This window comes from Diceros bicornis, chromosome 6 (assembly GCF_020826845.1).
Source record: "Diceros bicornis minor isolate mBicDic1 chromosome 6, mDicBic1.mat.cur, whole genome shotgun sequence".
NCBI lineage: Eukaryota > Metazoa > Chordata > Mammalia > Perissodactyla > Rhinocerotidae > Diceros > Diceros bicornis.
Window position 1 is genome coordinate 79,421,569 of NC_080745.1, and position 23,896 is coordinate 79,445,464.

Genomic DNA, 23,896 nt, shown 5'->3' on the forward strand with positions numbered 1-23,896 from the left:
TGACCCTAAAGATGACACCTCAACACAAAAGGCAGATCCAAGAGCCGGAAGTCAAGAAGTCATGTTCTTGGTGTCAGTGCCGGAAACCTGCCCTATCTCTGGATATATGATAAATTCCAAGATCTAACAAATTCTCTTTACCATCCAAGCCTGTTAGAGGTGAGTTTTCCATCATTCACAAGAGAAAGAATCCTAACAGATGCACCTCCCTAGCAAAACTATAAGCTCCCTCACAGCGGGGTTTTGTACATTTCAGTCCTATTTCACCTAAGTGCTGGGCACCAAATAAGTACTTAATAATTTGTTTTCACCTACCTAGCTCACTCACTGCATGTTCATTCATTCATTATTCATTCAACAAACATTTGCTAAGTGCCTACTATGTGGCTTTCCAGGACCAGGGACAGAGAAGTGAACAAGCAAGACAAGGTCCTCGCATTTATGCAACTTAACATTCTAGCGAGAGAAATGGACAAACAAGTTAATCAACAAAATAATTTTGGATAGTGGTTAAGTCCTATGGAGATAATGAAACAGTGAGATGTAATAAAGAATGAGGGAAGGGGGGGAAATACTTAGGTAGGTGGTTATGGAAGACCTCTGGGTTAAAAATGACCAGGAGGCGTCAGCCAAGCAAAGATGACGCAGAAGAGCATTCCAGACAACGGGGAAAGCAAGAGCAAAGGTTCCAGGACAGAACAAGCTTAATGTGTTTGAAGGGCAGTAAAAAGGTACAGTGGCTTAGAGTCTGTGACCCTTCCCGGGGAAATGAAACAAGATGAGGCCAGAGAAGTGGGCAGGGACCCGATTATTTAAGAATTCTTCTTCCGAGGACAGTCCAGATGTCTGCAGGTACAGAGTCATCATGCCTTCGAGTCTCCCCATCCTTCAGTCCTGTCTTACTTGGACACACCGCCTATGTCAGCTGAGGAGAGGGAAAGAGTGCGGGAAGCAGTTCCAGGACCAGTTCGTCCTCTGGCAAGTCCCTTAACTATTTTAGTCTCCAATTCTGTCATCCATCCATCAACCAACGGCCAGGACTTGGGGCTCATAAAAGACTCTTTCAATACACTTATTTATATATTTCAATATAATTATTTTCCTTTGTCTTTTAAAAAAGAAACAAATCGATGGAAAATACGAACCCAGCCCTAAAAGAGAACCATCACTGAAGAATCACATTTTCTAAGCATACATCGGAAGTGCAACAGGGCAAAGATGGTCACTCCGGTCACACTCAACACAAAGTCTCCTATTCAGACAGCTATTTTGTTCAAATCTCAGAATTCCAGAAATTCTGAGACGTGAGCAGATGCAGCCACAGATGTTTTCTTGTGTAAGGTATGTGAGTCTCCGAAAAGCAGGTGCCATGGCCCTAGGGCCTCCTAGTGCCCTCACGACCCCCGACCACAGCTCCCTCCTGATCCCTGGTGGTGTGTCTGCCCCCATCTCTGGCCCCCTGCCCAGGGCAGCAGAAGGAGATCATCGCTGGCAAAAAGGTCCCAAGGCTTCGACCACACTGGCCTGGTTGCCGAGAGGGCACCAGCCTTTTGCCCACCTGCGGGCCTTTGCACTCTGCTAACAGTGCACTTCACCTGGTGCTCAGAATGGCCAGTTCTTCCCTGTCATTTAGGTCTCAGGGCAAAGTCACCTCCTCAGCAGGACCTCCTGACTTCCCTGTATATTGGGGTTCCCTCTCCTCTCTCTTTGCTGTCACATTCATCTGTCTTCTTCAGAGTACTTACTACCATCAAAAACCACTTGTTTATGTCTCCTCCACTAGACCATAAGCTTCACGAGTTCAGGGACTTCACGTGTCCTGTCCATGCCCATGTCCCCATAGTGTCCAGCCCACAAAAGGCTGGCTTGGTAAATATGTGTTGATGAACTGAAGGAAGAAGTCATCCTAAGATCTTTGGCAAAGCATGGAAGAGTAGATGGTGGGTCAGAACTGGAAAGTTCCCAGGGAAATCATCTACTCGTCGCACAATTTTCAACCAAGACAGCACATCTGGGGTGGGGGTGGAGAGAGCTATCAGAATATCCTACACCTCCCCCACAGGACAATGACTGCACAAAAGGCACGATGCTGCTCCATTAGAGCCACGGTGTGGCCCACATAGTCTGCTTTGCCAGAGAGGAACAACAGAAGGGTCTAGCAAGGGAAAGTAACTTATTTAAAGACATTCAGAGACTCAAACCTGAGTGTCTGACACATGCAAAGAATTTCTCAAGTCCCCAATGCCAGTCCTCTAGGAGTTTAAACACCTCCGTCAATCGAGTTCCTTTACTCCTAGCAGCTGGAGGGGAGGAAAATTTGCCAGTGCCAGCATCGCACGCTTGGCACGACTTATGAGGAGGGCAAGGAGAGATGGTGCTGGGTTCCAGAGCAAAAACACCAGAGTCACTCGGATGGAGGGAAGGTATGTGTCTGAGAGGGAGACCCGGATGATGGGTGACCGAGCTAGGGGGAAGGTGCAGGAGTGAGCAGGCCAGGGAGGCCACCGCTTTGTCATTCGTGTTCTAAAAGGCAGCACAGAGGAAATGGAAAACAACAGTAGGCCTTTTTTTTTATAATTACCAAATATAAAACCTTGAGTATAAATTTTTCTATTTTAGAGTTTTCTCAACAACATTTAACTGAGTGAGTGGTTTATATCTAGGGTAAATATTTGCCCTGCATTCCTGGCCCATATCAGAGTGCTTATGTAAAAAGCTGTTTGGTTCTGCTCTTAACAAGAAAATTCTACATTCAACTCAGGATACTCACCCTGCGTGTGAACCCACAAGCACTCTCCTTCCCTCAGTCTCCAAGGTGCACCCACAACATGAGCAGCCAGCCAGATCTGCATAAAAGCCCTTTCTGGAAGGTCTATCTGTGTATGCCACACTTTCTCTTAATTAAGGGCAAGGGCATGGAGGAACAAGTCAGTGACTGACCCTACGCTCAGAGCACTACTGCATCAGCTCTGCCAAGCTGCAAGAATGTTTGGAAAAATTAAGAGACTATAAGGCAGGCACACAGATTATAACAAGGGAGGTACACAGCTGGTGCGTACTGCATGGTATGGGCGCTCTGTTTTACAGGCAAACCAGGTGTTCAGCGGTTCTGCAGCTCAAGATGGCAACTACAAATGCACAAAGAAGTCTGCAGAAGCAGCCACGAAGCCTGAGAGAAGCTGGAAGGATGAGCACATGGACCACCACCCCTCCCTCGGTGCAGTGGAATGTCTTAAGGACAATGAGTAAGTTCTTATTTTTTAAACAAGAACTTCGATCATTTTGAGGCCCCTACGATGTGTTATATACTGAAACACATTGTCTCACAACTCACGTCCCGCCCTCACAATGACCCTGCAGAGCAGATATTATCCACACTTGACAAATCAGGAAACTGAGGCTTAAAGAAGTTAAACAACTTGCCTAAGTTATGAACCGATAAAGTCAGGATGCAAACCCAGGTCCGACTCCAAATCCACATTCTTTCCAATACAGCACTGCTTCCCCCCAGATAGAAAAATCCTCCAGGGGGCCGGCTGCGTGGCGTAGCAGGTAAGTGCTCATGCTCCGCTGCTGGCGGCCCAGCTTCGGAGCCCGGGTGCGCACCAACGCACCGCTTGTCAGGCCATGCTGTGGCGGCGTCCCACATAAAGTGGAGGAAGATCGGCATGGATGTTAGCTCAGGGCCAGTCTTCCTTAGCAAAAAGAGGAGGATTTGCATGGATGTTAGCTCAGGGCTGATCTTCCTCACAAAAGAAAAAAAAGAAAGAAAAATACTTCCCTAAGATTCTAATTTGCCTCTGCCTTATCACCCAGGTTTAAGAGAAAAGGCAAGTTCAATATGGGACATGTTTGAGTTGTGGCCAGGATCTCTTGGTGGAACTATCCAGCAGGCAGCTGGAGGGATATATTCTAAAAGGGAGCCCCTCAAACTGAGAGTGCAGAGCCTCCAGGGGTCCTCTGAAGCCCACATGGGAAATACAGAGCGAAGGACTCAGCAGAAACTCCAGATGTGCAGCCTTGGCACATAAGTGGAAGCAGAGAGCACAAGAGCACCCATATCTTTGGAGGGCTACAGTCAGTCCAGCCAGCCAGGGCAGGCATTCAACAAACTAAACCAGGATCAAGGGCAGGGAAGCATCCGGGAACACTTCTGGCCAAGTCCAGGGCCTTCTTTCTAAGCCTCCCTAAAATTAGAAGGATGTTCTTTTTTACTGTTCAAATCCAAAATAGTGCTTAGGCCAGAGGTAGCTGAGAAGCCATCTTGCATTTAGTTGCTTTTGTTCTTGACCTAACAATCAAAAACGCAACAAGCAGAAGAGCACGCAAGGAGCTAGGCCTTTGGAGCTGGACACATTTGGCTTAAATTCAGGATCTTCCACCAACTAACAGTGTGGCCTAAAGCACATCACTCAACTTCTCTGAGTTTTGGTTTCCTCTTACGCAAAATGTGAATAATGCCCCCCACCCCAACTCTAGGCCAACTCTCAGGGTTTTTGTGAGGATTAAATGAAATAACCTATGAAGGCATCCCGTATCCTCCTGCAGGGCACCCAGCAGGTATTTCACAATTAATGTTTTCACAACTGCTCTCTGGCAATCACAGCTAGCTTTGACTCTGACCTCAGGGCTGGGACTTGAGTTCCTAGGGACCATCACAGCTAAACCTTCAAGCCTCTTAAAGAGGCTTTCCATGGAAATCTTGACTCTTGCTGGCAATGCCAATTTTCTAAGGAGAAACCTTGTCACAAGGTTTTCCAAGAGCCAGATCCTTAGAAAAGGTACACACATGACCAGCCAGCCAACATTCACGAAGCAGCTGCCACCAAACCCAAAAGGAAGTCATTTCCAGGCAGTGCTGTTCTAAGAGAGGATTCAAGAGGGATCTCAAACCCAGACAAAGGGGACTGAGATGAATGGGTGGTGCTCAAGAATTCTGACCCTCACCTGACCCCGTGCATAGTATAGTAGCAGTAACTTCACTTTCTCTGCAGAGTGACACAGCCACCAACAGCTGTGGAATGTCAAAAACAAGGCCGTTTAGGTCTAAAGTTCCCCTTCCTCCACCATGAAAGGAAAGAAAACGCATTTCTCAGCCTCTACTTTATGTTTTGCTTATGAGGAACAAATGTCAGCAAGATATAGAATACACTGCTCTGTCTGCCACCAAAATGCACGGAACATAATTTTATATGAAGCTACACCCGCTTAATTGTGATGCATTAAGTATTATGTTCATTGTTTCTGAAACTGGGTAGAAATGAATAATTTATTTCAGACAAAGGAAACTCTTGAATATGAAATGCCTCATCTTTTAAAATTACAATTTGGAAGGCAAGAATGAAAAACTACCCGTAGCCAGCGAACCTTATCCTGCTAATAGAAAACAATGCTTCCACTGTTTCTACTTTGTTTGCAAACATTACAGTTTTTAAACATTCTTGAGAATAATCAGGAAAAAAAACTACTAGGTTTTCACTACACTCATATCCGTTCAACACATGGCTAGCATATCCAATGTTAATTTTCCACGCCTGGTGAACACCCTTTCCTTTCCCACCAACGTGCCTGGGTTCACCTGGAATCCACTCTCCACATCCCTGTACCCCAGTCTCTGCCACCTCCTTCCAGAGCTTTCTTTCCTGCATCCTACTTTCTTTCCTCTCTCCTTCTCCTCCCCTCTCCCTCCGTGGCACTTCACTCTGCTCTGCACTTTCTTTCTGGGTTTTCCACCACCTCCCCAGCAACTAGCACAGTGCCAGGCACAGAGAAAGTTCCCAAAGAATGTAATTACTGTTATTTTTAGAGTAGATAAAAAACGTCTTAGACTGACTTGAATTGGTGATCATCATTCCAGGTGTAACTATCGGTGTCTCTTCTGTTTTGTTTTGTTTTGTTTTCAGAGCAGAAGAGATCTGCATCCACTCAAATAATCCACTATTCCTGTTTCATGCTAATACCTCAGGAGAGGAGGAAGAAGGGAGTTAGGGTGCCTACAAAAGGAAGGGACTGGCAGTCACTCACCTACCATTTACCGAGCATTTTCGAGTGTCCTTTCCAAGTGTTACCTCCAATAACCTTATGAATTGGATACTGTTATTATCCCCATTTAAGATGAAGACCTATAAGGGGGTAAGTAACTACGTCAGTCAGTAACTGGTCCCACAGCTAGTAAGTGCTGGAATGCGGAACTCAAATCTGGGTGTGTTTAACCCCAAGACGTTTGCTCTTTCCCACTGCTGTTCTGCACTTCATAATTTCCTAGGATCATCAGGACCTCATCCCCTGCCCCTCCCTAGCCCCACCTTCATCTCTGGAATGAATGCAGATGGTCTGTCCAGTGGTGCTTGAGGTAGGAAAGTGCTGCCCGGCTCTGGGTGCATTCCTACCCAGAGGTCAGCTGCAGCCAAAAAGGGCAGCACCTCTCCCCACTCCCACACCAAAGATATCATTAAAACTATGTCATAAACACACCCTGGGCTCCAGAAAGGACACAAGAGAGGGTTCAGTAACTTCTTCGGAACCAGCTCCATGAGCTGCGGTAATTACTGGCTGCAGTCCCAACAGCCCTCCCTCCTCCTCCTTCCCTCAGCGGGCATGCCCTGGGGTTAGCGGGCATCTCTTTCAATTAAGACAACTCCCTGCATTTAGAATCTTTGAGATTTTATTCACACACACTCTTGCGAAATGTTCTGAAGCCGGTTGAGAATTTGGCGCAGAAAACAGCCAAGTGAGACAGAGGACTAGGGAGCCAGCAGAATAAAACAGTGTACAGAAAACAAACGGAAAAACAAGCCCATATGTCGCGTCCACCATGTCCAGCTCCCCGTCAGGATTCCAAAGGTCCAGAGAGAGGCTGGGCAGGGGGATCCCTCCCAGCCAGGAGGACAGCGCTGGCCTGGGGATCCAGACGCCCATGCCTGAGCCACTGGCCCCAAGTGACAAAGGAGAAGCCCATCCTGAGCCCGGGGACAGAGGGCAGCACTGGGGCTGGGGCTGGGGTGCTGCAGAAAGGCAGGTGGGAGCCATTCCTCTCAGGGGTCCAAGACTGTCCACATTCCACTGCCCACCAGGGAGGCACGTGCCCACCAGGGAGGCCTCCTTTCACCAGCCAGGTCACTCAGTGTCCAAGGGGCCCCATGGAACAATGTTCAGGGACACCCTCTCTCCTACTGCAAGCATTAAGACACTTCATGACCTGGCTGCAGACCACTCTGCTTCCTGCACTCACTCCTGGTGCCACCTCTCTGCTCTGCTGTCATCTGCTCTACATGTGCCCCAGCCACCTTCCCAGGACCACCCCATGAGGCCCAGGCAGCCTCACCAACTCCTGCTCCTCTGCCCACTGGTGGCACCTAAATGGGGGGCTGTGTGCACTTGGTCCTTGCATTCTGGAGCTTTGTGCATCTTCCTCACCCCCCCACCCCCCCAAGCAGAAGGTCAGGCTGGGAGAGAGGAGCTTGAACTTGACCTACACTTACTTGCTCCGTGTCCGCCAGGAGCTGAGGCAAATGACACGGCACTCCTGGCCTCGGTTTTTACTTTCCCAAAAGGTGCCTTCTGTGATGAGGGGTTTTTCACCCACGGGAGGCCTATATCATCCTCTAGTCTAGAAGCATCCAGGGCCCTGTGTATGCTTTTATGACACAAAACTATTATTAAGTTGAACCATATGAAGTTTCTGCTTTTCTACTGTGTTGACTTACAAAAATGGCAATTTCATATGATTCACCCTAAAAATTCCAGCAACGCTGAGATGAATTAGCCATCGTCCTTCCCCGGTTCTGCTGAGACAAAGATCAAGCCCCTAAGATGGCAAACCTGCCCTTCTGCCGAGCTCTTCTCTCACCACAGCTCATACCTGGTTCTCCAGCCATAGCAGGCAGCTCATTCTTAGCAGCCTCGACGCTCTGTGCCTCTGCCTGGGCTGTTGCCTCTGCCTGGAACGCCCTCCCCAACCATCTCTACTTATCAGACTCCTACACATTCCTCAAAACCCAGCTCAAAGTCACCTTCAGCAAGCTTTCTCTGACCCACAACTCCATCTAGTCAGTTATTCCCTCCTTGGGGCTATATCTGAGCCTTGTACAGAGTTTTATTCACTCACTTACCACTTTGCATCCTAATTTGTTTTGTTTATACCTATCCCTAAACAAAAAAGAGAATTCTTAGACGGCAATGGCTGGGTCCTATTTACCTCTGAATCACCCAGGTTTCGCACTAAGCTCATAGGAAGTTCTCAGTAAACACCTGATGAATGAATTTGGCAGAAATGTCATTCCACCACACTGAAAACTGATAGAGATCACAGAAACTGACCAATTCTTCTCTTCATTCAAAAATAAATAAATATATGTATTATATATATTATATATTTGGTATTATATATGTGTGTGTATGATATACACACACATATATATATCACTCGGTTCAAAACGCGTAATAATCCTTCATGCAGTTGGTATGCTTAACTTTCTGGGACTAGTTCTCATTTGCACCACATGCAAATGGGCACTGTAGCATGGGTTCTGGAGCCAGAACTCCTGGACGAGAATGGGGCTCCATTAGTTCTCAGGTGTGTGCCCTCAGACAAGTTTCTTACTTGGACCTCAGTTTCCTTATCTATCAAGTGGGGCTAAGAGCACCTATTATTAAACAAGGCTAACACAAGTTATTCCATGTAAAATATCTAGTTCACTGCCTCTCACGGCTGTTGTAACTATTATTTTTATTTCTCTTGAGGTCTCATGGAAAGGGTAATCATTTCCAATTAGGAATATGTCTAGCGTTTCAGCCTGGCCACTCCTTTTCCCATTCAAATGCCACTTGCCCTTCCTAAGCATATAAGAATACAGTGGTTCCACCAAGGATGCTCCAGAATTCACTGATCTCCTGGTATTTCCTTCATCAAGAGTTTATTTGAAACTCATAGTAACAGGGATCAATGAAACACTTCATAAACATGGGCTTTAGGAAACCTGCTGGCCTATTCCTGCAAAGAATGCAATCAATACTTATTTTCATACATTATTAACTGTACACAAAACGATAATGTGCAGAGGGCAACAGAAATAACATTCGGCGTGGTGTTTCTCAGACTATGGAGAGGGAAGTGAAGGAAAGTGGTACCAGCATGTGGAAGACAAATGAATAGCATATTAGGTCACCTTAAAGTGGGACTAAACTACGTATTCCTTTCTTTACCACTGTGTAATGCTATTTATATGACAATATGACAAAAAATGGCCCTAGGCACTCTGCTCTACTTTAGAAGCCTTCCATCTCACACTGAAATGAAAAAAGATACGATCCAGAAATTGCTTCTTTGGTTAATATTTCTGCAGTTCCGCAGGAATGATTTTAATAGCGTGCGTGTTCTGGATTTCAGTTGTCAATTAAGAATTCATCAGAATGCAGGGATAAATATTAAAATAATAGATATTGGCTTATATTTCAACTTTCAAGACACTTTGTTGAATAGTGTTTCAAGGTGGAAGACAGAGGAGGAGAAACTGGGAATCAAGGAGGGAGAGAAGGGACCAGATCTCTCCTCCTTAATAAAGGATTCAGGTCTATGCTTAAAATTTCATCACATAACAGGAGAAAGAGCACAGGCTTTAGAGATGCAGGAACAAGATGAGTATCTGAACTCTTCTACTTATCAGCTGTGTGGCCCTGAGAAAGTTCCTCAACCTCTCTGAGCCCAGGTTTCCTCCTAAGAAATCAGAGATAACACCTACCTTTTAGGGTGGTGGGGGACCAAAAGGAAATAATGCCTAGGAACAGGCTGCGAAGTACAAGGCACTCAGCGGGGGGCCCCAGGGGTAATTCTCTCCTCACATTTACTTCCTCTCTAAAAAGAGGGCAGATTTGGAGATTACATAGTTTTGGGACTTATGGGCAGCATCCCCGAGGGAACTGTGGTTTGATCAAAAATAGGCCATTTGACCAAATGATTAAAAGTCTGTCATATGCTAATACTCCGACGGGCCGGACCTTGGGCCAATTTAGTAGGAGTAAATTGCAATTGATTTTCGAAGAAATTGCTTGTTCTCCTGCCTTTCCTCAGCTGTGTCACACTCTCTCACACACAGCTGCCTTTGTCACGGCCAGAACCAACTGAAACACATGTCAAGAAAGATCTTTTGGGGGCAAAATGTCTAATAATATAGACATCCACACTCACACACACTATAAATGTACACACGTGAGCAGACAGATATACAAATATACTTAGATTTGTGTGTGGCTACAGTTTATATAGATGTTCTACAGGGCTCCAATTTAGAAACAATTCTGCACCATGGTCGTACCCTTCTGTATGCTTTGCAAATCCCTCTGCGGCTGGAGAGCTATCCTGAGTCATTTTTATTTTTACAACAACCTACTATTTGAATAAAGATCATCAAAGAGCACACCCCTAAAATCTCCTTTCCATACACTCCCCAGCCCTACCTGTGTAAATCCCTGGATATGAAAAGAAAATGGTTAAAAGATCACAGAAGATAAAAAATCATAAGAATAAAGGTTAACAATGGCTGCTTTCACCCCTAATTTCTGATATGGTGATAGACCCTCTTAGAACATTAATTAGAATAGAAAGAGAGATGAAAGAAATGCCCAGGGGACATAATAAATTAGCCCCTTATGCAAATCACCCATTCGTTTTCATCACTGACCCAGCTAGTTGAGTCTCTAAATTACGGGAAGTGGTTAGCTTCTTTAACAAAAAATTCCAGATGAATGATTAATTTTTTTTTTTAATCCAAAGGCTGGGAGGGCTTAAAGTAACAAATAATTTCTCAGTTTCCCTTGCAGACAACTCTGAAAGGGCCAAAAGATATGAAAAGTAACCTTCTGGCTACTCGTTCCTGTTGCCAAACAGACACCAATTAATTAACGCTTGTTCCGAAACAATGGACAACTACCCCTTTAACCGAAGTCGATGGCTGCAGTTCTCACCCTGACTGCATAAAAACAAAGTGTGGCACCCTAACGGGTGCAGAGACCTGGACAGGTGAAGGACAATTTAAACACCATGGGGAAATGCCAGGATGCGGAAAGTCTCGAGTATCAATTTAAAAACAAACACACACCTAATTTTACTTGTCATCACTGTCCTACACAATTTATATTCTACTGTCCTAGAAATTTATGGAACTCTCAGTTTTCTTATCAGTAAAGTAAGGGGATTGGACTAGGTGACCTCCAAAATCCTACTGCAGCAACAATCCAGTGATTTTATTTATCCCCTTGTAAAACAAACACAGCACTTCCAACAATTTGTTTAAATTTGTTGTTAATTTGTTTAAATATAATCTTATGATATGTATTTTGTCTGCTGAACTCCCTCCTGGCTTCATTTTCTCCTTGTCCCTATTTTCTACACTTATTTCTTATTTTGTTTTATCTTTTTCCATGTATTCAAATGAGATGCTTTCAATACATTCTGGTTCAAAGTAAGGTGTATATTGAATAAATCATGCTTTATAAATGTTATTAATATGAAAAATATATATGGCCAGATCACAAGTTTCTTTGGTATGAAGAAAATGCTGGAAAGAAAAACAGTAAGTCCCAGAAAAATATAAGATTCAATACACAGGCCCTTAGAGAAGGACAGAAAATATGTTACAGATCATCCTGGTCCACTGCCCTCATTTTACAAAATTAGTAGATGCCTCTCAGGAAGGGGAGACACTTGCCCAAGGTCACTTGACTGGTTAGGAGCAAAGCTGGAAGCAGAACACCAGTCTCTTGACTCCTGGACCAAACAATCCCAATTTGATACCTTCTCTTGAGAATTTGGTACTGTACCCTGAAGAACAAAAACAGGACATCCTTTAGAAAGAACAAGCTACGACAGCAGAAAAATTAAGAGAACGGCAGAAAGAAATACTTCAGAGGACTAAGGAGAAGGAATGAGGACAGACATATTGGCTATAAATAATTGTGCACCTTGTAACAATCTTCAGTTCATGCAATTACCTGTCACTCACTGATGTTTTATCTCCCCTCTTCTGGTAACAGGACCTACAGTCACTCTATGCAAAGTATTTGACTGTCTCTACCTTCACAGCCTTCACTGGAACATTCAGGCCTTTGCCATAGGTATCTAGATACTTATTGAGAACTTTCTGAGGTTGACAGTTAATCTAAATAATAAAATTTGTCTTTAGGAAGTGGTCAGTGACACAACAAGACCTAGATTTCTCAGGTCATCAGGCAGATCATAAGAAAGTACGTGTAGACTATGACTTCATTTTTCTAAAAAAAAAAAAAAAAGATATACATATATATACACACACACATACATATTCATATATGTACGGAAAAAAAGTCTGAAAAGTCTTATATCAATGTGTTTACAGTGGTTATCTTTGGGAGCTGGGATTATGGCTGATTTAAATTTGTTTTCCTTTTTTACCTGTTTGGAATTTCTTATTGTTCTACAAAAAAAAAATGGATTGCGGAGGGGCCGGAGAGAGAGAGAATAAAAACAAAAAGTAGCAGTCTGTGAAAGTGAAATGTAAGTGTACTTAGCACAGCCCATGGAGACAGAAGCATCTCCTAAGTTTAAGGCATGCCCTTCTCAGGGAGCAGTAATTCTTCCTGCTATGAGGGGCGCTGGAAAGAAGATTTATGGGAAGAGGTTAGAAGAATGGGAATCAGTCAAGCTGAGAAGGGAAGGCTGATCACAAGAATCCTTAAGCACAGGAAGAGCTCCCGCCCGGGTGATCACCAGCTGCAGCGAACTCACCTCCGGCCAAAGAGCATACGGATCAGGCCCCGAAGGAACAGGGGATTCCAAGCAGAAATAAGCAAGACCTTCCCCAAAGGGGAGTTAAGACTCAAACTAGGTTATTAAGAGACAGGACTTTCCTCCAGGGCCCTTTAGACAGAGGATAGATTTTTCATTTCTTGTCCAAGGTAGTTTATGAGCAGCCTTTCTGAAGGCTCCAGATTGCTATCCTTTTTGAGACATAGCATCATTGTTCCATGATCAGGGAATATGGTCTGCTGCAAAGAGTCCCAGTCTTACAGTCAGGAGCGAGCTAACAGCTAACAGAGCCTTGGCACAGTATTAAAAATGACTGAGATTTATTGAGGACCAAGTATGTTTCAGGCACTATGCTAGGTATTTTACATATAGCATCTTTAATTAGCAGGAACCTGCAAGGTAGACATTATCATCCTCTCATTTTACATCTAAGGAACCTGAGGCACAGTGAGTTCCAACGACCTGCCCAAGACACAGTGAGTGGCAGAACTAGGATGCACCCAGGTCAGTGGAACTCCAGAGCATGTGTTCTTTCTCCAGCACCAGCAAGTACAAAGATGTGGAGGCACAAAGCTGCCCAGAGAGCTGGTGGAACAGCAGCTGGTCAACCCAGCTTGTTCGGACACAGGGTAGCTGGGGCGAGACGGAGGGTCTATTAGTAGAAGAACCTGTGGAGGAAGACTGAAGTCAGATAGTTCCTCTAAGTCACCAAGGTGCTAAGATAAGACCTGGCAATGAGGAGGCCACGTTGGATTAGGAGAAACTAGACACAGGGAGGCCAGTAAGAAGGCCAATGCAAAGTTCAAGTGAGAGGTAAGAGGGGAATATTAAGGGAATGAAGAGAGGAGAGCAACACAAAAGATAGAAGGTAATTTCAGCAGGACTTGATGATGGGTCCAGCTGAAGAACTGAGGTTGGTAGAGGGGGCAGAGATGACCCCAAAGCTTATAACTTAAGCAGATAATGCCATTACGTGAGACAGGAGACTCGAGAAGGGTGTAAGAAGAAAAAGGGAGAGAGGATGAGATCCATTTCGAATGTGCTGAGTTTTAAGTAATTGAGATATATCCAGATGGAGTTGTCTAGGACTCAGCTGGAAATATGGGTTTAGAGCTCAGGAGAGGCTGAAGTGGGAGGGAAGGCTCCGAGGCACTGGTGTAAGCTGTAGCTTACAGGAATGGATGAAGTTTGTCCAGAGACTATAGAGAACAGATAAAGGCCAACACTGGCCTCCCCTAAGGCAGTGCCATGTCCTGGCAAAGGTTCTGGAGGCTACCCTCAAGAAGTGTGGCCCTGGCCAAACCACTTCCCCTCTCTGAGCTTCGAACCTGTAAAAGCAGAGGGTTAGACTAGATCTCTAAGGCCCTTCTTCTGTGATATTCAACTACCCATGGTTAATGCGATGCCTACTCAGGACCAGGAAGGATGCTTTGTGCTAAGCAGACACCCAGCATAACAACCAAGTCCCCGATTTTGCAGTGGGAAAGGCAGACACATAAATAACTCCTCCGGATATGCTGTGATTAAGAGCTATCATAAGGGCAGGAGCAGAATGCAGCATGCAAGAATCCTGAGTGGAAGTGCCTCTCTGGGGGAATTCCAGCATGGCCCTCAGAGATGAAATCTGATCTTGGTCTTGAAGAACTAACAGAAACTTCCCCAAAAGAGGCAAAGCCGTAGCAAAGGTGCAATAAAGTGAATGCACATGAAATATCTGAGGAATGGATTGCTCAGTGAGTGTGAGTGGAGAGGAGGTGATGGTGATGAGGCTTGGAGAAGGAGGGCGAGGCCAAGCTGGCCTGCTAAGGAGTTTACCATATGCCAGAAAAGATAACAAGGAACTAATGGAGGTTCTCAAATATTGGGACAACATGATTACAGAGCTGTTTAGAGAGTTAAGTGCAAAGGAAAGGAACACCATACAACCCTAGCAGCTGGTATTTACAAGCCCTTCTCTCATCATGATTTGACAAGACAGCAGATGACCTTAGAAGGCTCTTCTTCAACGTGTAAAATTTTTAAGAAAGCTTTTTTTTAAACACTGACATAAATATGATGGTACATTAAAACAGAAATGCTAAACACGGCTAGTTATTCACAGTATCACTCAGAAAAAACGGCCAGACTCAAAAGAAGGTTTAAGAGCATCTCATCCTGGAGCAAAGCATTTCCAATTAATACTTGGGAACCGATCTCAAGATCCTAAGCCTTCCCCGGAAGGTCTAAGCCACTCCTGGGACTTAGTAGGAAATGATGACAGAACCACAGAGGTAGAACTTTGTCCTTCACCAAATCAGATTTAGCATGTTCAAATCCTAACACCACTCTTTTCCCACAATCTCCCCACTTCATTCTTGTTTGCAATACCACCGACTTTGATTATATTCGAGGAAGGCCTGGCATCGCTTCACTCTTCTCTACAAAAACCAACCTCCCAATCAATATTTCTAAACCTTGGAGCCCTCTTTTTGTCTTGCTGCTGCAGAGGTTCTCACATCCTCCCTCTAATCCTCCATTCTCAGGCTTTTCTTGGCTCCCACAGTACTTGCAAAATTTCTCTCTGCTTTGTTCTCGCCCTCCAGAGGTCCAAAAACATCGCCAACAGGTTCATCTGCCTTTCAAATCACTATTTACTTTTTGCTGCTTCTTGAACTTTTGTGAAGAAGAAAAGGCGAGGCAGAATGGAGGTTAAAGAGCAGAGAGATGCAGATGTGGAACACCACGTGTTGGCTGGTCCTCTGGGCCTCGGCACTGCCCTCTTGGCTGCCAAGACACTTTTGTGTGTATTCTCCTTGACATCCTCTTACGCTGGCTCACTTTTTCCTTTGTATACTCCCACTCACTGCCTGATTCTTGATGTTCAAGACCCCTAAAACCACACCGGCACCAACCCACAGGAAAGGCACCTCCTTGAGCCCTTAAACACGCCTTAGAGGCCAAATGCTTCCACTATTAAGTTTCCAGAAGAGTAGTCCCTCCAACCTCCCACCACAATTCTTGCCTGACTAGCCTGCTTGATTTCCCTTCTGCAGCCCGGGCTTCAGAACACAGATGACAGTTTTTAGATTCTACCTTATTTTTCTTCCCTTCCTTTTTCCCGTCAGGCCACTGATAATACCTCAATATGGCCTTTTCACTGGCCATAAGTAAACAATGGCAAAGATGGCTGTGGGTTTGAGGAGTCCAAAGAAAATGGAAACGCAAGACCATCAAACATGTCTTGTTCAGTGAGAGGATTCAGCTCACACTTAATGTATATAGATAAACATTCTCTTCACATTGGGCAGAGAAATCCAAATATGGAAACTCTGATTGCTACCATATCTGTAAAAGGCAGAGGCCCTGTTGTCCTGGTTTTTTCCAAGAGATTTTCAAGACAGAAGAGATGTTCTAGAAACTCAGATTCAAACCATGAAAAGCAGCATTTATCATCCTGTTTCTCTGTCCTTCTCCATTCTACAAATGCCAAACTGGATAATATGCATTATTCAAAGACTTAAGACCTCTCAAAACTCCACTTTGCTTTCGTAGACCCACTTAAGGAAGACAGTCATTGTCAGAGGTCAAAGCTCATTCGTGCTGGAACCTAAAGTCAATGCCCTTGAGATATAAAATGAAGCTCTAGACAAGGCCTTCCTGGCTCTGATTAATTCATTATGACTTCTGGGTTCTCAGCAGGACAGGTCTCACAAACTCAGGATCATATCTGCTATGAAAAGAAACCTGGCTGAGATGGATCCAAAAAATGAATGAGCGACACTTTGTTCATGCAAAAGAATTTCTGATACTCATAAAAGAAATTCATGGGGCCCAGCCTGGGGGCGTAGTGGTGAAGCTTCAGCGGCCCAGGGTTCATAGGTTTGGATCCCGGGTATAGACCTACACATCACTCATCAAGCCATGCTGTGGTGGTGTCCCACATACAAAATAGAGGAGGATGGGCATGGACGTTAGTTCAGGGCCAATCTTCCTCAGGAAAAAGAAGAAGATTGCAACAGACATTAGCTCAGGGCCAATCTTCCTCACCAAAAAAAAAGAGAAAGAAATTCAGACAAACCAGTGGTATCCGAGAATGACCAAGCCACTTTAAGTGTAGCGTGAATGCAAGGATTGAAATGGCAATGCAAGAGCATAGTGGAGGCATTGTGGAGGTGACCTCAATCCTCCCTCAGAATCATGGACTGTTGGGACTGGAGATTATGTACTCCAGTGGCCTCATTATATCAAGAAAAGAGACACCCAGAGAGGGAAAATGAGTCTGTTCAAGTCCCGTAGCTCATAGCAGTTCTGAAATTAAAACCCCAAGGAACCTTCTTCCTCGTCTGCTTCCTCACTCTCACTGTCCACGGGGAGGTTCACATCCTTCTAGGCATCGGTACAAAGACTAAGGAGTAACACTTCCATGGGGGAGGCAGCAGGCAAGAGGCACTGCCCCTCAAAGCACTGGGACAGCCAGGTTCACTTCTGGTACCCCACGTGCCACACCCCATGCTAGTTCCTCCAGACCTGCTCCCATGAGGGCCTACATGGTCACATACACTTCTCTGTGCATCTCTCCTCCACTGCTTGAGCCACTGTCCTGGCTGGACCAAGGGAACAGAGAGCATTAGTAGGGATTTGGAGTAGTAATAGCAGCATTATTCAGGATAACATATGAATGCCTCTAAATACCCTTATATCTTATCCTGAAACAGACAGAGACAAACACACACACACAACACACACACCCATACTTTTCTTCTGAACCAAAGACAGGATAACACAGAGGAGTGCTTCTCAAACTTCATGTGTATATGAAGCACCCAGCCCAGGGATCTTCTTATAATGCAAATTCTGATTCAGTAGGTCTAGGATGGAGCCTGAGATTCTGCACTTCTAACCAACTGCAAAGTGAGTTCATGCTGCTCATCTGACGACCACACTCTGAGTAGCAAGAGACAGATGTTACAAAAGCTTGGAATACAACAAATCTGGATTTAAATTCTGATTCCACCAATTAGGAGCTTTGTGATCTTGGGATGGTTTCCTAACTTCACACTGCCTCGATCGCTTCATCTCTAAAATGGAAGAAATAATCCCAAAGAAGCACTTGATGATGATTACATAAGTTAATGATGTAAAGCTCTTAATACAGTGCCCGGCATTTTAAAAGAGTTTAATAAATGTCAGTTGCTGGCTGCCTCCAAGATTCATGAGGGTAGGGACAACATTTTTCTGGCTCACTTCCAAAATCCTAATGGCTAGAACTTAGTAGGTGCTCACTGGGTATTTGTGAATGAATAAATGTATGTGTAATACACCCACACATAATATCAGTATTTACATACTCTCTTGGTTCTATGGCTTTCTGAAGGAAAACATTTAGAACACCGAAACACTCTCACCAGTAACAAACCATCATCCCACAGAATCAAATTCAACATTAACCACCACATTTAACCACTGAGAAATGTGTATACACTTGAGAAAATTTCTGAACTGTAAACAAATAAAGACAACATCAGTCTGGAATCTGTACGTCATTAAGAGAGATTACTGCCTTGCTCATTATTTATGGAGCTGTTTGAATGCAGATGCTATAAAAAACTTAATTCTAAAACTAAGTTCACTTCTAAACCAAATGTAGAATTGCAAAGAGAGACAAAACAAACCACGTAAGCGAGACTACTTTTTAAAGGGCCATTGGGACAGTAATACATTCTCTTCTATACGCTCATACTTGCTCACGAAAAATTACAAACAGAAGAAGTGTTAACAAATGGTAGAGCTTAATCTTTTAAATCAAAGGCAGACAAGTGAGTCTATCCAAAATTCTTCAACAATCCAAGATTATCTTCAAACGTCTTGAAACTTACTTCAAAAGTAAGTGGCATCATTTGAAAAGATCCCATTTCCAGGCAGGCACTGTGTAAGGTATGTAGCAGCAAGAAGGGAATACGATTGCCACCTACAGACAGAAGTGGCCCTCCCTTTGCAAGAGTTGGCCAATCATATTTTAATGTGGAAAAAAAAAATTCAACCAAGTCACTCCCTCCAACCTCTTTCAAACCACCACACCACATTACTTCATTTAGAATTACTTTCAAGTCATACAATCAGCTCCAGGCATTTTGCCTCTTCATTATCATCATCTTATTTCTAATTTCCCAGAAACATTGCACCATTCAACTATCTACTTATACACGATTTGAGAGCCAAAGAGAATGCAAGCCAACAGATTTCAAGCAGACAAAGGCATCAGAGTGGAAGTATAAATCTGCTTACCTGGTATGAATGGGACGACCCGGAATATATCAGACAATCTGCTGTTAACTGGTTCATACGGAGAATCTTCGAGCAGATCATTTCCTAAAAACAACAGAAAGATTGGGCTCAGATCTGGAAAACAGACATATTTCATGCAGTTTTTGTTGCTGAATCTGAATTCTAATTATGTTATGATTGTGTAACAAAAGGATGCTGAAACTTTCAAAGATTTCAAATGCATCTATTTGGCTATGGTTATTTCTTTTCACTCCCTCTACCTTTGTTGTCCTTGCTCTCTCCAGAGGGCCATGAAGACACTGGAGAGAAACCCAGCCTGATCTTGCCAGAAAACTCTCCCACTCTTTGCAAAGGAATGAAATCAGAGAGGAAGGAAAAGTGACGTCACAAGCTCAGCTTGCCTCCAGGAGCCAATGGAAGAAAGGTGACCCAAGAGAGACTCCCATTTCTTTGCTCTCACAACAGGGCATGTGGTCAGAAAGCAGGTACCCTGGCTATTAAACAGTCAGTCTCTGAAACAGGTTTTCATTAACAGGTTCTGAAGAAAGTGGCAGCTGAGAGGTCAAATCCGATATTACAAATTATTGGTGTGTCTCAGTGGAAAATGAATGTACTGGATGTTTGTGTTAGATTTACAAACACGAGCCACCTCTGGCACACAAGTACCAAAGAATTCCCATTGGAATGGGTGCTTGTGACAAGTGGACCTTTCTCTATAGCTAAGCCACTTCTGTATTAACCAAGGTTGAACCACACCAGCTGGTTCAAGCCTCAGCTAATCTAAAATGACAAATGGTTTTTCCCACATCTGCCTTTGATCGGGTTTGAAAGGGGTAAAGACAGAATGGAGTCTACTGGACCTTTTCTTTATCTTATGTCAGAATAGATAGAACGGAAGAAGAAAGGGGTAAAACTCCAGGCAGGATGCAGGGCAAGTCTTTGTATTATTACTCCCTGAAGCCAGCTCTCCTTGGAGAGAAGTGGCAGGTTCCTTGCGTGGCCTTTAATGGGTTCCTACTCCAATACTCTGACCAGGTTTCAGAGAGGTCAGCAGGGTCCCGGGGGCGTCCCCCACCCCCTCATGAGTTTTCCAACAACCAGGCCCCAACAACGCTGGTCGGGAACCAGCAAACACCAGCTGCCGCTGTCCCTGGGGGCCAATGAAAGGTCCTCATTCTGCAGCTGGGGAGAAGCGAGTGGAGGATGAGGTCAGTGTGACCGGGGGCCGAGGGGCCCGCTCCCCTAGGGGGGGCGGGGGGCGAGGACCGTCTGCGCGTACCCTGCAGGCTCTGGTACATGCTCCAGTAGATGCGCAGGCAGTTCTTCTCCTTCTTCATACCCCGCTTGCAGCGGCAGTTGTAGAGCGACTTCTGCTTGAGGGCCTCCATGGCGCTGCGGCACTCGTCCTTTGCCTCCAGGCCGGATGTCAGGCTGAAGTTGGTCTCCTTGCCCGCCACGCACTGCCTCAGCGTGCGGTACTTGGTGCTGCAGCTCTGTTCCTTCTGGCACTGATCACTGGCTTTCACACAATCCAGGCGGTCCCCGCCGCTCACCTCGGCCGCCAGGAGCACGTCTGTGGGTGGAGGGGAGAGAGCGTGAGTGCAGTGGGGCAGGGGCATCGGCCCCTGCCCCGGGGAAGGGCGCGTGCTGGACCAGGCTTCCGGGGCGCGCTGCGCAGCGAGCGGGCCCGCCCCTCTATGCCCGGGGGTCCATGTTCCCGCCCGGGGACCTCCTGCCGCCTCTGTCTCCGCCACACCCTACCCCCTGGGCCCGTGAGGCTTGAGGGGCTTTTCGCGGTTTGCCCCAGAGTCTGCGCTGCCCACTGCGCGCGCCTGCCCCGCCGCCCCAGGCAGCCCTGCGCAAAAGGCTGCTTGGCCTCCAGGGCTGCCCTCCCGCCGCTCCCAGCTCCAGCCACTCGCTCCGCCGGGCCCGACTGAAGCCCGCGGGCTATCGGAAGAGGAGAGCAGCGGCCGGCGGGGCGCGGGGCGCGGGAGCCCTAGTTCGCAGCCCGCCCGGCGAGGAGCACCGAAACGCTATTCGGGGAAAAGTTTTCCCTTCGAAGTTTGCTCTCCCAGCCCATTGCTCGCCCACACCCCACCTGCCCGCCGCGCCTCTGCGAGCTCCCCGGGACTCGCAAGGGGCACCGGGCCCGGGGCTGGAGGGTTCGGACCCCTTAATTCCCCGCCAGGCTAGGCCATTAAAAACCACAGAAAATAAAAACCAACCACGAAAAGCTGCGGGCAAGTGCCGCGCCGTCACCACCTCCCAAGCCTGGGGTGCTGAGGATTCATGATCCTCTTCCCCAAAACGAAACTTCGCCCTCCTACACCCAGCAATTTTGGGGGGACTGCCGCGAGTACCCCTCGGAAAGACTCAGCGAGTAAGAAAGCTAGCGGCGGCCTCAACTTACCCAGGAGCGGTAGCGCGAAGTACAGGGTCGCCAGGAACATGGTGCCGGCGTGCAGGTGGTCCCCGCCCCCCAGAAATTCCCGAGCCGCCGCTGGGTCTCGCCAAGAGAGCTCAGCATGCAGCGATCCCCGGACAGCCGCGCAGCTCTGGCCGCCCAAAGTTCAGCTCCATCCAGTGCGGGAGGAAACTCCCAGGTCCGTCCGCCGCCACCGCCGCGGGCGACTCAGCTCCGGGCTGGCGGCTGGCGTGAGGGCGGGAGGCGGTTCCGCTTTTAGGGGTTCAGGTCCGACCCAACCTGGAAGGGAGAGCGCGCTTTGAAATGAGAGCCAAGAGCGCTGGAGCCTCCCCCGCCCCTCTGCCCACCCCTGTTCCCGCCTTGGGGGACTTTCCAGCGCCCGGGTGAAGGCCCACCCCTACCCGGGTCGGGGCACGGGGGGGGTGCATGTGCGTATATTCCCGGGAGCCGCTCTCGCGGGCAGGGTGGGGGCTGGAGAGGTCGGACGTAGCTTCCCAAAGTCCAAGGGGGTGTCTATGGGGTCCAAGCCAAGAGGCGGAACGCAAGCAAATAAATAAATAACGTTACTTTCCGAGCGCTGCGAGCCGAGGCGGCCGCTGCCCGGAGTCGAAGCACACGGCGGCGTCAGCTCTCTCGCCAGCCCTGGCGCGGAAAGAGACCCTTCTCCCGGGAAGTTCGCCGCCCCCTCCTCGCGCCAGCTCGCTTGCTCAGCCGCCGGCCCTCCCCACCCAAACCACCAATCGCTGCCCCCCGTCGCCGTCTCCCCTCCTCCTGGGTCTGCCTCCTTTCAGAGGCAGAGCCGGGCGAAGAGGAACCGACGTCCGGGCTGAGGCCGAAACCCGGCTCATGCGCCCCTACCCGCCGTGCGTCCTCCGCTCCCTCCCTGGCGTCCGCGCCGCCCACACACTAGCCCAGTGCCCTGGACTCGGGCGCGTCAACGCCACGGCCACGGACGAGCGCACTGGCCAGCAGCCCCGGAGCGCCAGGGCAGGTGCAGCCCCGCGCCACGCGCGCCCCTGGGCCCCAAAGTTGAGGGGCGTTTTCAAGAGGGGAAGCCAGGAGTGGGAGAGCGGAGAGGGGTTCCCAAACCAACAGAACGAGAAAACGCTCTCCAAATGCCACCAACCTGGACTCAACCGACCACGTCCAGCTGCAGCGAGGAACCAGTTTGTTTGTTTATGTTGGAGAGGTCCCCGCCCCCTCCTTCCCCTTGCAGGTTCACTTCTCTGCGCTAGGAAGAGAGATGCGGTAATCTTCGAGAGCTGGGAGGACCGAGTTGGGCCAGCACGATTTCCAAGGAGAGCCCCCGGCTCGGATGCCCCTTAGGGATGTTAGTGGTTATTGGGAGCTGCGCGGAGGATAGCAGGTTCCGAGACTAGATTTCTTTGCCAGAGGACCCTCTGTTTGCTCCTGCTCCCGCCACCCGGCAACACACCGCAAGTCCCCTCGGATGATCCCCTGCGCGGACCCTTTCGGTGAACACACTCTCTGGCGGTGGGACTCGGGGCCGGACCCCGCACGCGCGCACAGGACACGCAGCGCTATGCAGCCGGCCGGGAGCGCTGCCAGACTCACACTGACTGTCTCTCTCTCTCTCTCTCTCTCTTTGTCTCTCTCTCTCTCTCTTTCTCTCTCTCTCTCTGTCTCTCTCTCTCTCACACACACACACACACACACACTCAGAGGCACAAAAGCGCACAGTGCAACAAGGGCTCTTTCTTCTGTCCTAGTGCAATCGACCCAGACCCGTCTTCCAAACATAAAGTTTTCCCCCACGTCGCTCGCGGCTGTGACTCTAGACTTGGCGCGTTCAAGACACTCAAACCAGGCCCTCGGAGCCGCGATCGCGGGATGCGCCCACCCACTCATCTACGCCGACGCTCTCACACATGCACACGCAGTCTCGACCTCTCTCCTAGAGCTTGAACAAGGAGACAAAAGCGGAACCCCGGCCTACTCCATTTAAACCGCATCAGACCTGGCTTTGGGAAATTTATAAGCTGACCTCCATCTTGGCTGTTTCAAGAGTAAATTTAAAAATAATAATAAATTAAAAAGCCCAACACATACACAGTCCTTCACCCCAACCTCTGGGACCACTGGCGCTACCCCCTACCCTGCCTCGAACACACGCTCCCCTCCCTGCACGCCGGGGGGCGCCCGGAACACCCAAGTCAACACTGGGTCCAGAGAGGGGTCTGGGGAACGGCCCGCCGTGGCGGATGGCTGTCTGGCCGCTCAGGGCTTGTATTTGGGATCTTTGCTGATGTCTAAGTTCATCCCTCAGGGAAACCGAGTTTGAATCAAGTAGGGTTGAGCCCAGCTGTCAAATCTGCAAACCCGTCACACCGGACAATGGGCTGCAGAGGAGAGGAAAGAAACGCTCGTTTTTATAGAGGGGGGTTAATTGAAAAGGGCACGGGCTT

General features: G+C 47.4%; 1 protein-coding gene across 1 annotated transcript in view; it reads right to left on the reverse strand.

Annotated features, from left to right (window-relative positions):
• GFRA1 (GDNF family receptor alpha 1) overlaps nucleotides 1–22,101 on the reverse strand; it is a 207,645-nt gene extending 185,544 nt beyond the window's left edge. Inside the window, exons 1-4 of the mRNA XM_058544077.1 lie at nucleotides 22,038–22,101; nucleotides 21,456–21,749; nucleotides 20,325–20,618; nucleotides 19,046–19,129 (exon numbers count right to left, since the gene is read on the reverse strand). Coding sequence (XP_058400060.1) covers nucleotides 19,046–19,129; nucleotides 20,325–20,618; nucleotides 21,456–21,495 — 418 coding nt within the window. The 5' untranslated portion in view covers nucleotides 21,496–21,749; nucleotides 22,038–22,101. The remainder of the gene's footprint in view (nucleotides 1–19,045; nucleotides 19,130–20,324; nucleotides 20,619–21,455; nucleotides 21,750–22,037) is intronic.
• Between the last annotated feature and the right edge of the window lie 1,795 nt (nucleotides 22,102–23,896).